The following is a 17051-nucleotide window of genomic DNA, read 5'->3' as shown; positions in this document are numbered from 1 at the left end:
GCCGAATGAATGAATGGATGAATGGATGAATGAATGAATGAATGAATTTGTGATTCTATTTGTCCTGTCGAGACTGTGAATTCTTTAAGGTAAAGACTGGACCTAATTCATCTCTGTATCCCAGGTTTGGCCAGAGCTGGGCCCCGTCTGTGTTCTTGGAGCGGAAAGCAGCTATCCAAGGGTCCCGCAATGCAGCACTAGGCCCAAATTAATTCCAAGAGTGGCGAATTTTTCAGTTGCTGGAGTACCTGCCCTTTTCCTGCTCTTTTCCAAACTCATCACCAGGAGCCACTCCCCTCTATTCTGCCCTTTCCTCCCATCTATGGAGAAACAGCGTCCCTGCGTCCTCCCAGGGGCCCACCCTCCCTCAGGACAAGGTCTGCCTAACCCCCTCTGGCCTCTTTGACTCCTTATGCAGAATCTGTGCCTCAGGCACGGAGTGACCGGTCAATGAGGGCAAAGCCCAATGACCTTGCACCAAAGACTCCCTGACCCATCTACTCTTCAAGGTCTGAGATAATCATTCTCCTCTTCCGTTCCAAACGTACCCCCACTGCTTTTTATTGTACTTCTCACAAATTGCAGCTCACTAATGCCAGTTTACATATAAGGAAAACTTACTGGACACTAAGGACTTTGTTTCATCTTGTCTAACTTTCACAGCCCTTTGATGGAGGTATATTAGGCTGTAAGTGTTTCGTAGGTGAAAAAGCTGAAGCCCAGAGAATGTGTAACCGGCCCAAAGCCACAGCCAGCAAATAGCAAAGGTCGCATGTGGCCGCTGCCTCCACTCTCCTCCCCCACCCCTGCAACTTGGTGCTGCCCAGCACCATACTCCCCAGCTGAGCGTCTGCGCTGCCCATCCTCCTGATCTCTCGGCAGGTCTTGGCGCTGCCCCTCCGCTTCTCCTTGTGGAAATATCTCCACATTGATCGGCACAGCACTGCACCCTGCCATCCAGCTCCTCCCTCCCTGCCTGTCCCTCTCCTGCCCTTCTTCCTCCCACTTCCTGGGACTCGGCAGTCCGGCCAGGCTCTGTTTCCGACTGTGCTCTCTGCACTCTGGTCTCTGATGACCTCACGGATGCTTGCTTCTGTAAAGCTCCTCCCCCAGCTCTGGTCCTGAGTGGGCCTCTCCAAATGCATGTTTTTCATCTCGTCCACACCCATCACACCCAAAGCCAGTCTCTTCCTTCTCTCCTCCCATGGGTAGCTCTCTTCACTCTGCTACCCCTGTGCCCACGGCCGGCTGGTAACCCCTTCTGCCCTCACTGCCTCGCGCTTGTATCTCATGGCGGCACCTTTGTGGGTCCCCCTCCCCGCCCTGCTGGTGTCCTTGCCAGTTGACAGCACAATCCACACGACCTTGCAGAATGCTCGACCGAAAACATTCCCTTGATCATTGATTGAGTCAGTAGTGATTTACGGAGAACTGTCGTGCCAGGCACTGTACTAGACTTTGGAGATTACGTGACTTGTCTGTATTAAATCATCCGTGATTCTCTTCCTGAACGTTAAGTGAAAGAAAACACGAGTGAAAGACAATGCCAGGTCACCAGCTGGAGGGACCTTAAAGGCCATCTACCTCGTCTACTGATAAGGAAGCTGGAACCTATTCACCATTTCATCTGAGAATACCTATTGAGTGCTCCCCTCCAGGCCAAGTACTCCCTAGGCATTGGGGTTTAGCAGCCAACAAGACAGACAGCCCCTGCCCTCAGGGACCTTGCACACTATTCATTATGTATTGTACTTATGGTAACTTTATTAATTCATTCAACAAACACTTACTGAGCACCTATGATGTACTAGCCCTTTCTGAGGAATACAGCAATGAATAAAACTGACAGAAGTCCCTGCCCTCTTAGAGCTTACGTTCTAGTGAAGGGAGACAGAAAAGAAATAAGTATATAGGTAAATACTCTGTCATATGGTGCTGAGTGCAATGGGAGGCAGCCCGGGCCATGTACAGCCTCCCTCCGCCCTACACGAGCTCTGGAACTTTGGTCAAGCTACATACCTTTTCTGTACCTCGATTCCCTCATCTATAAAATGAAAATTAATAAGGCCCACATCACAGGGAATGTTGTGAGAAGTAAGCAAGATATTTTGGAAGTGCTTAGGACAGTCTCCAGCACATAGGAAGCACCAGGACTTTTTACGTAAATGTGCAGAGAAGGGGCAGAGGCTTTGAGAGGCCTGGACGAGTACAGTGTATAGAGGGCGGTCAAGGAAGACTGCACAGAAAGAGAGACATTTCAGCCAAGACAGGAGGAGGGAAGAGAACTTGCCATGCCAACACCTAGCGAGTGTTCCAGGCAGAGGGAGGAGCCAGCACAGGACCCCAGCAGCAAGAAGGCCAGTGTGGCGGGAGCAGATGAACCAAGGAGAGCGAGAAGATGAAGGCAGACAGGCATGGAATTGGGGAGCCGGAAAACCTCGAGGGGCTTAGAGTCCATTTTGGCTTTTGCTCTAGTGCACCAAGGAGTGTTTGAAGAGCGTTCGCCTAGGGAGGGACATGATCTGTTTTGTGTTTCAGAAACACCGTTCTGGTTGCTCTGGGGAGAGACTAACTGCAAGGGGGCAGAATCGGGACACTAGTCAAAGAGGATTTTGCAAGAACCCGAGGAAATTAGGGGCTGTATCAGGATGATGAGATGTGGTCAGTTTCCAGATCTATTTTGGAGGTCAAGCTAATGAGATGTTCTGTAGGCTTGGATGTGGGTTTGAGAGAAGAGTCAGGGAGATGTAATAAAGAAGTACTGGGCACAGTGAAAGCACAAAGGAGTTCTGGGAGAGGACTAGAGAAAGCAGACAGTGACGGAGACCCCGGGGCAGAAATTAGTAAGGAAGAGCCTTGAAATGTGGAGTCTGAGATGACCATTCCATTTAAACACCAGCCCCCTCAAGTCAGAGTTATTGTTCTAATGCTTAATCCCTTGAATTCCCAGAGCATATGGAACAAGAGCAAGAGCATGTATGTGGATGCCCTACGATCCATACACAGCGCACTTGTTAAGTCCACTCTGAGCACGTAGGAAATGGGCTATTATACCAACATGATTGTCTCCCCTGCTGGCCATTCCTGTATTTCAGTTTACATGCTGGCTGCTGGGTATTCTTTTTTTTTTTTTTTTTGAGTTAAATTGCATAAAAATGATCTTTTTTTAATTATGTTATGGTAATGACCATACATTACATCATTAGTTTTTTTTAATTTTTTATTGTTATGTTAATCACCATACATTACATCATTCGTTTTTGATGTAGTGTTCCATGATTCATTGTTTGTGTATAACACCCAGTGCTGGGTCGGAAGGAAAGATGGCAGAGGAGTAGGGGACCCTATTTCAACTGGCCCCCGGAATTGAGCTGGATATCTACCAGACCACTCTGAGCGCCCATGAAACCAGCCTGAGATGTAAGAAGATCTGGATCTCTACAAACAGAATATCACAGGCAGTTGGTTTCGATACGAAGCTGGGAACCGTGATTCCGCCGGCAGATATCGGAGAATAAACGGCAGCGGGAGGGAGCCTGGCCGTGGGGATCCTACACCACCGGTGAGCCAGAGCCTCGCGCGCTGGGGACGGGGCACAGACTCGCAGACCAGTAGCAGTGGGGAAAGGACTTTAGGGCAGCCCTGGGGGCGGAAACCCGGAGCGGCGGGGTCGGCTGGGCAGGGGGCAGCTAGCGGTTTTAGAAGCACAAAAGGGCAGAGACGTGCCCCGACCTGGAGGTAGGACTGGGGGCGCTGCGGAGGGGCACACAACCCAGGCCTCTGCAGTTTATAGCAGCCCTGACAGAAACGGAGAAAGTGTGGCCTGGAGCACTCACTGAAGAACAGACTGCGGTCTCTCTGCTCTGAGGCTGAGGGTTGGAAATGGTCTCTTCTGCTCTGATTCGTGGAAAAGACACGGAAAGCCGCCAGGGAAAGCCCCCAGAGAACAAAGGCCCCCAAAACTGATTCCTGCTCAGCCCATCCCCCACCACAGGGGTCAGGGCAACTCCGCCCAAACAGGGTTGACTGAGTAACAGTGCCGCAGGTGCCTCCCACAGAAGACAGGCTGAGAAAACAAGAGGCCAGCAACCCTAAGGTCCCAAGAAAACGGGTGCATCTTGCTTGGGTTCTGGTCAATAATTTGGACTCTATACATTCCCTCAAACACCCATCAACAGAATGACTAGGAGGAGGAGCCCCCAAAATAGAAAAGACTCAGAGATTATGACTTATGCTGCAGATTTACAAATGGATGCAGATATAACCAAGATGTCGGAGATGGAATTCAGGGTAGCAATTGTGAAGACAATAGTTAGAATGGAGAAATCAATTAATGGCAACATAAAGTCTCTAGGGGCAGAAATGAAAGCTGAATTGGCAGAACTTAAAAATGCTATCAATGAGATCCAATCCAATCTAGATAATCTAACAGCTAGGGTAACTGAGGCAAAAGAACGAATAAGCGACCTGGAAGACAATATAATAGATAAAAAGGGAAAAGAGGAGGCCAGGGAAAAACAACTCAGAATCCATGAAAATAGAATCAGAGAAATAAGTGACACCATGAAGCATCCCAATGTCAGAATAATTGGAATCCCGGAGGGAGTAGAGAGAGAGAGAGGACTAGAAGATGTATTTGAGCAAGTCATAGCTGAGAACTTCCCTAATCTGGGGAATGAAACAAACATTCGCATCCTAGAGGCAGAGAGGACCCCTCCCAAGATCAAGGAAAACAGGGAACACCCCGGCATGTAATAGTAAAACTTGCAAATCTTAGAACCAAGGAAACCATCTTAAGGGCAGTTAGGGGGAAGAGATTCCTTACGTACAGAGGGAGGAACATCAGAATAACGTCAGACCTATCCACAGAGACCTGGCAAGCCAGAAAGGCCTGGCAAGACATATTCGGGGTACTAAATAGAAGAACATGTAGCCAAGAATACTTTATCCGGCAAGGCTTTCATTTAGAATGGATGGAAAGATGCAGAGCTTCCACGACCAGCAGAAACTGAAAGAATATGTGACCACTGAGCCGGCCCTGCAAGAAATATTAAGGGGGGTTCTATAAAAGGAGAAAGACCCCAAGAGTGATATACGACAGAAATTTACAGGGACAATCTATAAACAAAGTCTTCAGAGGCAACATGATGACAATTAATTCATACCTTTTAATAATCACTCTCAACGTGAATGGCCTAAATGCTCCCATAAAACGGCACAGGGTTGCAGATTGGATAAAAAGACAGGACCCATCCATATGCTGCCTAAAAGAGACTCATTTTGAACTTAAAGATACATCCAGACTGAAAGTGAAAGGATGGAGATCCATCTTCCATGCCAGTGGACCTCAAAAGAAAGCTGGGGTAGCAATTCTTATATCAGACAAATTAGATTTTAAACGAAAGTCTGTAGTTAGAGACACAGAAGGACACTATATCATTCTTAAAGGGTCTATCCAACAAGAAGATCTAACAATTGTAAATATCTCTGCCCCCAACATGGGAGCAGCCATCTGCATAAGCCAACTGTTAACCAAAATAAAGAGTCATATTGATAACAATACGTTAATTGTAGGAGACCTCAATAGTCCACTCTCAGGAATGGACAGATCATCTAAGCAGAAAATCAACAAGGAAACAAGAGCTTTGAATGATACATTGGACCAGATGGACCTCATAGATATTTACAGAACATTCCACCCTAAAACAACAGAATACTCATTCTTCTCGAGTGCACATGGAACTTTCTCCAGAATAGACCACATACTGGGTCACAAATCAGGTCTCAACTGATACCAAAAGATTGAGATTATTCCCTGCATATTCTCAGACCACAATGCTTTAAAACTGGAACTCAATCACAAGAAAAAAATTGGCAGAAATTCAAACACTTGGAAGCTGAAGACCACTCTGCTCAAGAATGTTTGGGACAACCAGGAAATCAAAGAAGAACTTAAACAATTCATGGAAATCAATGAGAATGAAAATACATCGGTCCAAAACCTATGGGATACTGCAAAGGCCGTCCTAAGGGGGAAATACATAGCCATCCAAGCCTCACTCAAAAAAAATAGAAAAATCTCGAATTCACCAGCTAACTCTACACCTTAAAGAACTAGAGAAAAAGCAACAAACGATGCCTAAGCCACGCATTAGAAGAGAAATAATTAAAATCAAAGCAGAGATCAATGAATTAGAAACCGGAAACACAGTAGATCAGATCAACGAAACTAAAAGTTGGTTCTTTGAAAGAATTAATAAGATCGATAAACCACTGGCCAGACTTATCCAAAAGAAAGGAGAAAGGACCCAAATTAATAAAATTATGAATGAAAGGGGAGAGATCATGACTAACACCATGGAAATAGAAACAATTATTAGAAATTATTATCAACAACTATATGCCAATAAACTGGGCAATCTGGATGAAATGGAAACCTATAAGCTGCCAAGACTGAAACAGGAAGAAATTGACAACCTGAATAGGCCAATAACCAGTAACGAGATTGAAGGAGTGATCAAAAACCTCCCAAAAAACAAGAGTCCAGGGCCTGATGGATTCCCTGGGGAATTCTACCAAACATTCAAAGAAGAAATAATACCTATTCTACTGAAGCTGTGTCAAAAAACAGAAACAGAAGGAAAACTTCCAAACTCATTCTATGAGGCCAGCATTACCTTGATCCCCAAACCAGGCAAAGACCCCATCAAAAAGGAGAATTTCAGACCGATATCCCTGATGAATATGGATTCCAAAATCCTCAACAAAATCCTGGCTAATAGGATCCAACAATACATTAAAAGGATCATCCACCACGACCAAGTGGGATTTATCCTCGGGATGCAAGAGTGGTTCAACATTCCCAAATCAATCAATGTGATAGAACACATTAATAAGAGGAGAGAGAAGAACCATATGGTCCTCTCAATTGATGCAGAAAAAGCATTTGACAAAATACAACGTCCTTTCCCGATTAAAACTCTTCAGAGTATAGGGATAGAGGGAACATTCCTCAAGTTCATAAAATCCATCTATGAAAAACCCACAGGGAATATCATCCTCAATGGGGAAAAGCTGAGAGCCTTTCCCTTAAGATCAGGAATATGTCAAGGATGCACACTCTCGCCACTATTGTTCAACATAGTACTAGAAGTCCTAGCAAAAGCAATCAAACAACCAAAAGAAATAAAAGGTATTCAAATTGGCAAAGAAGAAGTCAAACTCTCTCTTTTCAGAGACGACATGATACTTTATGTGGAAAATCCAAAAGACTCCACCCCTAAATTACTAGAACTCATACAGCAATTCGGTAATGTGGCCGGATACAAAATCAATGCACAGAAATCAGTTGCTTTCTTAAACACTAACAACGCAACTGTAGAAAGAGAAATTAGAGAAACGATTCCATTTACAATAGCACCAAAAACCATAAGATACCTCGGAATAAACCTAACCAAAGAGGTAAATGATCTATGCTCTAGGAACTGCAAAAACACTCATGAAAGAAACTGAAGAAGACACAAAAAGATGGAAAAATATTCCATGCTCATGGATCGGAAGAATAAACATTGTTAAAATGTCTATGCTACCCAGAGCAGTCTATACCTTCAATTGCCATCCCGATCAAAAGTCCAAAGACATTTTTTAAAGTGCTGGAACAAACAATCCTAAAATTTGTATGGAATCAGAAAAGACCCCGAATCGCCAAGGAAATGTTGAAAAAGAAAAACAAAGCTGGGGGCATCACGTTGCCCAATTTCAAGCTATATTACAAAGCAGTGATCACCAAGACAGCATGGTACTGGCACAAAAACAGACATATAGACCAATGGAACAGAATAGAGAACCCAGATATGGACCCTCAACTGTATGGTCAAATAATCTTTGACAAAGCAGGAAAAAAACATGCAATGGAAAAAAGACAGTCTCTTCAATAAATGGTGTTGGGAAAATTGGACAGCCACATGCAGAAGAATGAAACTTGACCATCCTCTAACACCATTCACAAAGATAAACTCAAAGTGGATGAAAGACCTCAATGTGAGACAGGAATCCATCAAAATCCTAGAGGAGAACATAGGCAATCACCTCTTTGACATTGGCCACAGCAACTTCTTTCAAGATACATCTCCAAAAGCTAGTGAAACAAAAGCAAAAATGAACTTTTGGGACTTCATCAAGATAAAAAGCTTCTGCACAGCAAAGGAAACAGTCAACAAAACAAAGAGGCAACCCACAGAATGGGAGAAGATATTTGCAAATGACACTACAGATAAAGGGCTGGTATCCAAGATCTATAAAGAATGTCTCAAACGCAACACCCAAAAACCTCATAATCAAGTCAAAAAGTGGGCAGAAGATATGAAAAGACACTTCTCTGAAGAAGACATACAAATGGCTAACAGACACATGAAAAAATGTTCATCATCATTAGCCATCAGGGAAATTCAAATCAAAACCACATTGAGATACCACCTTACGCCAGTTAGAATGGCAAAAATGGACAGGGAAAGAAATAACAAATGTTGGAGAGGTTGTGGAGAAAGGGGAACCCTCTTACACTGTTGGTGGGAATGCAAGTTGGTACAGCCACTTTGGAAAACATTGCGGAGGTTCCCCAAAAATTTAAAAATAGAGCTACCCTATGACCCAGCAATGGCACTACTGGGTATTTACCCCAAAGACACAGATGTAGTGAAAAGAAGGGCCATATGCACCCCAGTGTTCATAGCAGCAATGTCCACAATAACCAAACTGTGGAAAGAGCCGAGATGCCCTTCAACAGATGAATGGATAAAGAAGATATGGTCCATATATACAATGGAATGTTACTCAGCCATCGGAAAGGATGAATAACCAACTTTCACATCAGCATGGATGGGACTGGAGGAGAGTATGCTAAGGTGAAATAAGTCAAGCAGAGAAAGTCAATTATCCTATGGTTTCACTTATTTGTGGAACATAAGGAATAGCGTGGAGGACATTAGGAGAAGGAAGGGGAAAATGAGGGGCGGGGAATTGGAGGGAGAGATGAACCATGAGAGACTATGGACTCTGAGAAACAAACAGGGTTTTAGAGGGGAGGGGGTGGGGGGATGGGTTAGCCCGGTGATGAGTATTAAGGAGGGCACGTACTGCATGGAGCACTGGGTGTTATACGAAAACAATGGATCGTGGATCACCACATCAAAAACTAATGATGTATTGTATGGTGACTAACATAACATAATAAAATTTTTAAAAAATAAAAAATAAATAAATAACACCCAGTGCTCCATGCAGTACGTGCCCTCTTAATACCCATCACTGGGCTAACCCATCCCCCCACCCCCCTCCCCTTTAAAACCCTCAGTTTGTTTCTCAGAGTCCATAGTCTCTCATGGTTCGTCTCCCCCTCCGATTCCCCCCCTTCATTTTTCCCTTCCTGTTATCTTCTTCTTCCTCTTCTTTTTTTAACATACAATGTATTATTTGTTTCAGGGGTACAGGTCTGTGATTCAACAGTCTTACACAATTCACAGCACTCACCGTAGCACATACCCTCCCCAATGTCTATCACCCAGCCACCCCATCCCTCCCACCCCCACCACTCCAGCAACCCTCAGTTTGTTTTCTGAGATTAAGAATTCTTCATATAGGGCGCCTGGGTGGCCCCGTTATTAAGCGTCTGCCTTCGCCTCAGGTCATGATCCCAGGGTCCTGGGATTGAGTCCCACATCGGGCTCCCTGCTCAGAGGGGAGCCTGCTTCTCCCTCTCTCACTCTCCCCCTGCTTGTGTTCCTGCTCTTGCTATCTCTCTCTGTGTGTCAAATAAATAAATAAAATCTTAAAAAAAAAAGAATTCTTCCTATCAGTGAGGTCATATGATACATGTCTTTCTCTGATCAACTTATTTCGCTTAGCGTAATACCCTCCAGTTCCATCCACGTTGTTGCAAATGGCAAGATTTCATTCCTTTTGATGGCTGCATAATATTCCATTGTGTATATATACCACTTCTTTTTTTTTTTTTAGATATTTGAAATACTTGATTCTGATTCTAAACGAAAAGGAATGGGAATGACAAAGACAAACGAGATTTCACCACTTGATATTGTGATGGGACTATAGCAGTCTCGTATCTGAAACTCAGGAAGGAAACAACTGCGTTCCAAAACAGCTAAATATGCGGGTCCAAAAAATGAAAGTACTTCTTAAACTGCCACATTCACTCCGAAGCCCATTCATCTCCTTCAGCGTCCCAAAGATTAAGCACATGTTCTGCTCAGCCATATAATAAAGTGGCAAACACGCTGCACCACTGACATCACAGGACAGTTGCCTATAAAACTAGACTTTCTGACACTGGGCTCCAGCTGCACGTTCTCACAGGTCATCATCTTTATCCGGGAGAGCAGTTGTCTGAGCAACCTCTAGATCATGCTCGTACTGGGCTGCCAAAGCTGGGTCCATGACAACCTCTGGTGGGGCAAGAGTGGGCATGGCGACAAACTCCAAGTTAGGATCTCCAATTAGTTTTCTAGCAAGCCACAGGAAGGGCTTTTCAAAGTTGTAGTTACTTTTGGCAGAAATGTCATAGTTCTGAAGAATCTTCTTTCGGTGGAAGACAATAGATTTTGCCTTAACTTTCCTGTCCTTAATGTCCACTTTGCTGCCACACAGCACAGTAGGGATGTTCTCACACACTCGTACCAGATCTCTATGCCAGTTAGGCGCATCCTTGTAAGTAACCCTTGACGTGACATCAAACATTATAATGGCGCACTGGGCTCGGATATAGTAGCTGTCCCGCAGCCCATCGATTTTCTCCTGGCCCGCCACGTCCCACACGTTGAACTTGATGGGTCCCCTGTTTGTGCGGAACACGAGCGGGTGGACCTCCACGCCCAAGGTGGCTACATACTTCTCGAATGCACCCGTCAGGTGACGCTTCACAAACGTTGTCTTCCCGGTGCTGCCGTCACCAACCAGCACCAGTTTGAACTGGACTTGGGGCTTTCCCTGGGCAGCCATGGCGCTGGTGCTTCCAGAAGCCTATACCACTTCTTCTTTATCCATTCATCTGTCTATAGACATCTGGGCTCTTTCCATAGTTTGGCTATTGTGGACATTACTTTATAAACACTGGGGTGCACGTACCCCTTCAGATCCCTACAATTGTATCTTTGGGGTAAATACCCAGTTTGCAATTGCTGGGTCGTATGGTTGTTTGCTGGGTATTCTTATATTATACTTACCTTGAATATTTGCCATAGCTTTCCTTTACATATTTTTATAAGGGCATTTTATTTTTTTATTATGTTATGTTAATCACCATACATTACATCATCAGCTTTTGATGTAGTGTTCCGTGATTCATTGTTTGCGTATAACACCCAGTGCTCCACGCAGAACGTGCCCTCTTCAGTACCCATCACCAGGCTAACCCATCCTCCCACCTCCCTCCCCTCTAGAACCCTCAGTTTGTTTTTCAGAGTTATAAGGGCATTTTAGAGTTGGGTTTATAAAAATTCTATTTTTGCCTTAAATTTCAAGATGATAATTGAACAACCTTACTGTCATCATCACCATCATCACCACCACCACCACACCAATAATCCACATTCATCCCATGCTTTTCCCGACATTATTTCCTGCATTATCTCATTGGATCTCATATCCTCTCTGTGAAGTAGGTAAGATGTTATTCCCATTTTATACAAGAAAAAAGTGAGGCTCAGAAAGGTGGGACTTTCTGCTCTGGGACTGAGGTAGAATGTTTTGCCATGAATCCAATCTTCTTGTCACTGGAAAATGTGCCCCATATGACTTGAAACCTTGGATAACATGAAAACCATAGATAGACACCACCATAACACGTCCTAAGATTTCATGTAATGTTTTCCTAATCTCCCTAATGATAGGGACTATTTATTGCCTTCTAAAGCCACACCAGGCACAGCACTAACCGTAGGAAGTACACTAAGCCATTTCATACCCTCCACATCCCTATGAAGTAGCTGTCATTACTAACCCCATTTTACACATGCACTCTGAAGAGTAGACAGGAGTTGACTTGCCCATGGTGCCTGGGCTGTTCACTAAATGCCAGAGCTAGGATTCGAACCTAGTTCCAGAATCTCCACCCTTTTCTCGCCCTCACCCCCACCCAAACCTTCTCTTCCTGTCTGGACATCTGAGCCTACCAACCACCTTGTCCTATATAGAGCATGACTCGGGGCATTTCCCTCTCTTTCGCCCCCGTCAAGAAGTGTTGCACCTTCTCCCTCCGTATAGTCTTCAACTCAGAGAACTTCAAATGTTAATTAAATGTGACCATGGGGTCCCTGGGTGGCTCAGTCCATTACGAGTCTGACTCCTGATCTCAGCTCAGGTCTTGATCTCAGGGTTGTGAGCTCAAGCCCTGCATGGGCATGGAGCCTACTTAATAAATAAACAAACAAATAAATAAATAACTTTGGGTTGACTCATAGGACAATTTAGTTCTGGTGCCTACACTGTGTTCTGAGACATATTATAGCTGTCAGGCAAGCAAGTATGTGGGTAAGTACTGTCCTCCTTTTACAGGTAAAGAATTCAAAGCTCATATAATTTCTGGCTGGGAAATCTCCCTTGATGAAGCATCAGAAGACTCACATTTAAGATCTAAACTTTGTTAATGATCTGTGTGATCTCAGACAGATCTTTCTTACCTCTCTGGGCTTCTAGTATCTCATCCACAAAACAGGAATGCTCATTCTAGTCACATAGCACTTCCAAGGACCAAATGCACATAAAGGCTACTGGCAACGAGAAAGTGCTACATGGTTGACCTTTTCCATGCCCATTTATTGAGACTTTCCTTAGAGCCTCAAGTATGATTAAGCATTGGGCTTTGGAGTCTGACTTTCTGGGTTCACATCCAGGCTGTCCCAGTTCATGTTGGTGTCCTTGGGCACTTTATTTCGTATTTTTTTAAAGATTTATTTATTTATTTTAGGGGGAGGGGCAGAGGAAGAGGGAGAGGGAGAATCTCAAGCAGACTCTCCACTGAGGCAGGAGCCCCCCAGAGGGCTCGATCTCATGATGCTGAGATCACGACCTGAGCCGAAATCAAGAGTCGGACGCTTATCCAACTGAGCCAAGCACCCCTTTATTTAATCTTTCTAAGCTTTGTTCCTTCCTTGTTTCCTTTTTAGAAGGAGTCATAATAGCAGCCACTGTGCAGGATCATGGCGAAGATGAAGGGAGATTATAAGACTATTGCGGAGTCAGCACTGGGCTGTTCTTGCTGTTGTGGTTATTATCCTCTGGTTTGGTTATTCCTCAAGGTCCTGTGTTGGACTATATGAAAAGACACAATCCCTGGAGAGGTGGCTGGAAAGGGAGGGAGAAGGGAAGGAAGATGATCGCTGAGAAGGCACTCTGTGTCATTCCTTTACCACTTGCTCTTAACGGCATTATTCATCAGGATATTTGGATAGGAAATCTTAGATTAATGGCTAAGTTTTCAAAGTGAACATTTCCATTGGCCATTAAGGAGATTTCTAGGTCATCCAGAGAAGTTTTTTGGGGGGGAGTGTGCTGTCAGCAAGAGTCTGGCTCAGAGAGCTGCCAGATATGGGAGAATCACCTTTGAGTGGGGGAGTCTATGCTGCAGATAGGTGACTGGATTTGATCTGTGTCACACAGACACAGATCCTGGAGACAGAGCAGGACCAAGGGAAAAATTATTCCGGTGAGCTCCAAGCCTGGTACCAACTTCTGGCTTCAATGTTCATCTCTCTCCTAAATCTGTACACTACCTGTTACATATATACATGTATAGTTTTTTATTTTTTATTTATTTATTTTTTTACCAAGCTACATTAAGTTTTGTTCTGTTTTCTTTTTCTTTTTATGTGGAGATGATGGACTTTAATCAACCACTGAGCTTTTATGGACTTGGATAAAAGTGGGAAGCCGTAGGATATTGGAATTATTGGAATAACATATTTTCTCTACTATAAATGGTCATTAATTATTAAATGGATCATCAATAAATAACAACTTTTCAGAAAAGACACCAAATTTAAAATAATCTGAACTTTTGAAATGTGAAAAAGTGAAATGAATGAGCTTCTTGGATTTGAAGAAACAGGTAAGAGCTTGTCTTTGTTTGGCATTTTTAACTTTCCAGAATATTCTTTTTTTAAGATTTTATTTATTTATTTGATACAGAGAGAGATAGAGAAAGCACAAGCAGGGAGGAGGATCAGAGAGAGAGGGAGAGGCAGCCTCCCTGCTGAGCAGGGAGCCCAACACGGGGCTCAGTCCCAGGACCCTGAGATCATGACCTGAGTGGAAGGCAGACGCCTAACCAACTGAACCACCCAGGCATCCCTCCAGAATATTCTTATATAGAACTTCCATCCACTTGGGTCACACACTCAGCCAACACTCATCCTCTTCTTTTCTGGGTTTTCATCCACTGGCCTTTGCTGAAAAATAGCCATTAGTCTTCAGCAAAGAAAAAAAAAATTTAAAAACAAAGTACACAGAAAACCTAACCACCTCCCTTCAAATCAACCCCAGTATTTGCAGTAGATCCAGTAACCAGCTCCCGGGATGATGCCTGTAATGACTCAGAAAATGGAAAAGCCCAGATCCCTTTCTCTAGTTTAAAACTCAGCCTTGCTTCTCCTGACTTTCTTGAAAATCAGGGATACCCATGTTATAACTCAAGAACTCAGAATGGTTTTCTACAAATGCATTAAACATCAAGTGTTTCTTATAAATCCCCTGATGTGACAAGGAATACATTAAAAACTCAAAGATATACTACAGTCCCATAACCAAACACAAGACACATTTATCACCAAAATCAGATGTCAGGCTTTAGGTGGGATAATATCTCACACTACCACGGCTCAGAATTTTCTTTTAGGAAATAGGGAAAAAGAGTCCTTGGGTTACAAATATCTGAGTCACAAACACCTTATATACACAAGTCAGCCAGGGCTGTATTGGTACGGAGGACACCATCTCACTGAGTGGCAGACCATCACACTGAGTCCCTGGGAGCCAGCAGTGCTTGGATATCAGAATCCAAAGATGAGGCACTGTTTTCACCCCGCATCTTCACAACAGGCCTGAAAGAGAGCTGCCACTCCCCCTGTTATACCCATGAAGACCCATTCCATGAGCAAATGAAGCAGCATGCTCAAAGTCATACAACTTTAATAACAGAGTTGGTACTCTGACTCCAAGTTAGGATGACCAGTTGTCCCGTTTGCCTGGGACCGAGGGGATTCCAGAGTTGAGGGACGGTCAATGGTAACATTGGGACAGTCCTGGGCAAACCAAGGCAAATCGGTCAGCCTGTGTACAAGTCCAGTGCTCTTCCTACTAAAAGGGACTGCTGTGAGGTGGCCTGGTCCTCCAACCTGTGTTAACAACATGAGAATTTCAAATGGCTAGTTAAAAAACAATCCTGTGTGCTCCCCCTCCTCAGCTAGTTCCATTTTGGTGGCCCACAGCCCTGCGTCACAGCTGGTGAGGCTGAACCAGGTTATGACCTAGATTTAGTTTGTATATCTAATCATTACCCTGAGGATTTTGAAAAGGTGCTTATTCCTAAAGGACTAATCATGGACAGAACAAAATGGCTTATACTTGAAACTCTGTGAAGATAGGAGGCTATCACATGGCAGCCCAGCTGGGATATCTGCATGCCCCAGGGGGGCTGTAAATTCTCTACTGACTTGCTGGATTATAACAAAGCACTGAACAGAAATAGTAATATATCCATCTCCTGACTGCAGATTTTATGAGACCGAAGAGCTATTGTAATGACCATTCAATTGGGGCCATAAAATAAATTTATGGAGATGATTTTGCAACTTTAACTGGAAAGAATGTCTTGGTTGTTATAGATACAATTGGCATTGGCAAAACAATGCAAACCTTGCTTTCCTTAGTCAAGCAGTATAATCTGAAGATGGTCAGCATTGCAAGTTTACCGGTGAAAGAGCTCCCCAAAACTATTGGATTGGATATAGATCGCACTGTGTTGGGTATGAAATTCCAGGCTGATTTGTTGTAGGATGTATCCTTGACTATAATTAACACATCAAGGATTTAAATCACTCTGGTGTCATTAGCAAAACTGGAAAAGCAAAATATCGAGGAGCCTAAAATGAGAGCTCAAGTTGGATGGTAGAGTTTGGGAACATCTGGAGTCCCGTTGCCATCACCGGTAAAATTGTCAAATGGTCGTGTTCTGTGGCCATCTGTGTAGGAGAGCTTTTTGCATGTACCTTCTGAGAATTTTATCTGTTTTGTGTATTAGAAATACCAGTGGCTGCCATCCTGAACTCACTCTTTGGTCTGAGCAGATAGGCTATCGGTTCCCTTTGGAGAGATTGTTGTTTGACTTAGGAATGAAAAACCTTTAACAACAAAACAAAACACTTCCGTAAGAAACATTTAAAGAGAAGATAGATATATCGCTTTATGAATTGCCCTATTAATTTTTTATAGTCATGAATTCATGAAAAGAATGAAAGTAATTGAACATTGTTAATTATTACACCACTTTAAAGAGTAAGAAGCAGTCAGTTTTCTTATCTGACTGTGTCTAAGAGGTATTATTATAAACTGAATCATGTTTCCTGGAATTATGTTAGGAGCATTTCAGTGATATTAACTGAATTTTCTCATTTGTTCAGACTATTTCCAGTGAATCTTCTTTATGGTTCCTTTAAATATTAATCAGTATATTCCAAAAACCTTTACACATTTTGAAATTTTCAGTGCAGAATCCTTAAAGACTGCCTCTTAAATCAAAAACAACAAAAAACCTTTTCTTTTTAACACTGTCCATGGACAAGCTACACATTGAATGGCAGGGACAGGCCTAGGTGAGGCAAACGTGACACCTAGCGAATTGCACGGCTCAGAGAGTGACGTCTCCCTAAATTTTGTGTCCTCAGTGACTTTTTAATTCACCCTCTCCTGACTCTGCCAAGTAGAACAGACATGGATAACACTCTCTCCCTGGCCCCGAAGTGTCCTATTCGTTTTTAAGTTTC

General features: G+C 43.6%; 1 protein-coding gene and 1 pseudogene across 1 annotated transcript; one reads left to right on the top strand and one right to left on the bottom strand.

Moving 5' to 3' along the window:
- Nucleotides 1-10353: 10353 nt before the first annotated feature.
- On the bottom strand, nucleotides 10354-11013 carry LOC113925634 (GTP-binding nuclear protein Ran-like). Its single transcript, XM_027600134.2, has one exon. It carries the CDS (start codon nucleotides 11011-11013, stop codon nucleotides 10366-10368), a length of 648 nt encoding a protein of 215 aa, XP_027455935.1. The 3' UTR covers nucleotides 10354-10365.
- Nucleotides 11014-14088: 3075 nt separating this feature from the next.
- LOC113925618 lies at nucleotides 14089-16155 on the top strand (annotated as a pseudogene).
- The last annotated feature ends 896 nt before the right edge of the window (nucleotides 16156-17051 follow it).

Source organism: Zalophus californianus, chromosome 2, assembly GCF_009762305.2.
Source record: "Zalophus californianus isolate mZalCal1 chromosome 2, mZalCal1.pri.v2, whole genome shotgun sequence".
Taxonomy (NCBI): domain Eukaryota; kingdom Metazoa; phylum Chordata; class Mammalia; order Carnivora; family Otariidae; genus Zalophus; species Zalophus californianus.
Note: the sequence above shows the minus strand (reverse complement) of the source record. Positions and strands in the feature narration are given on the sequence as shown.

Bases quoted from the DNA above. Each gene is read 5' to 3' on its own strand.
- LOC113925634 (XM_027600134.2), bottom strand. From the start codon at position 11,013: ATGGCTGCCCAGGGAAAGCCCCAAGTCCAGTTCAAACTGGTGCTGGTT.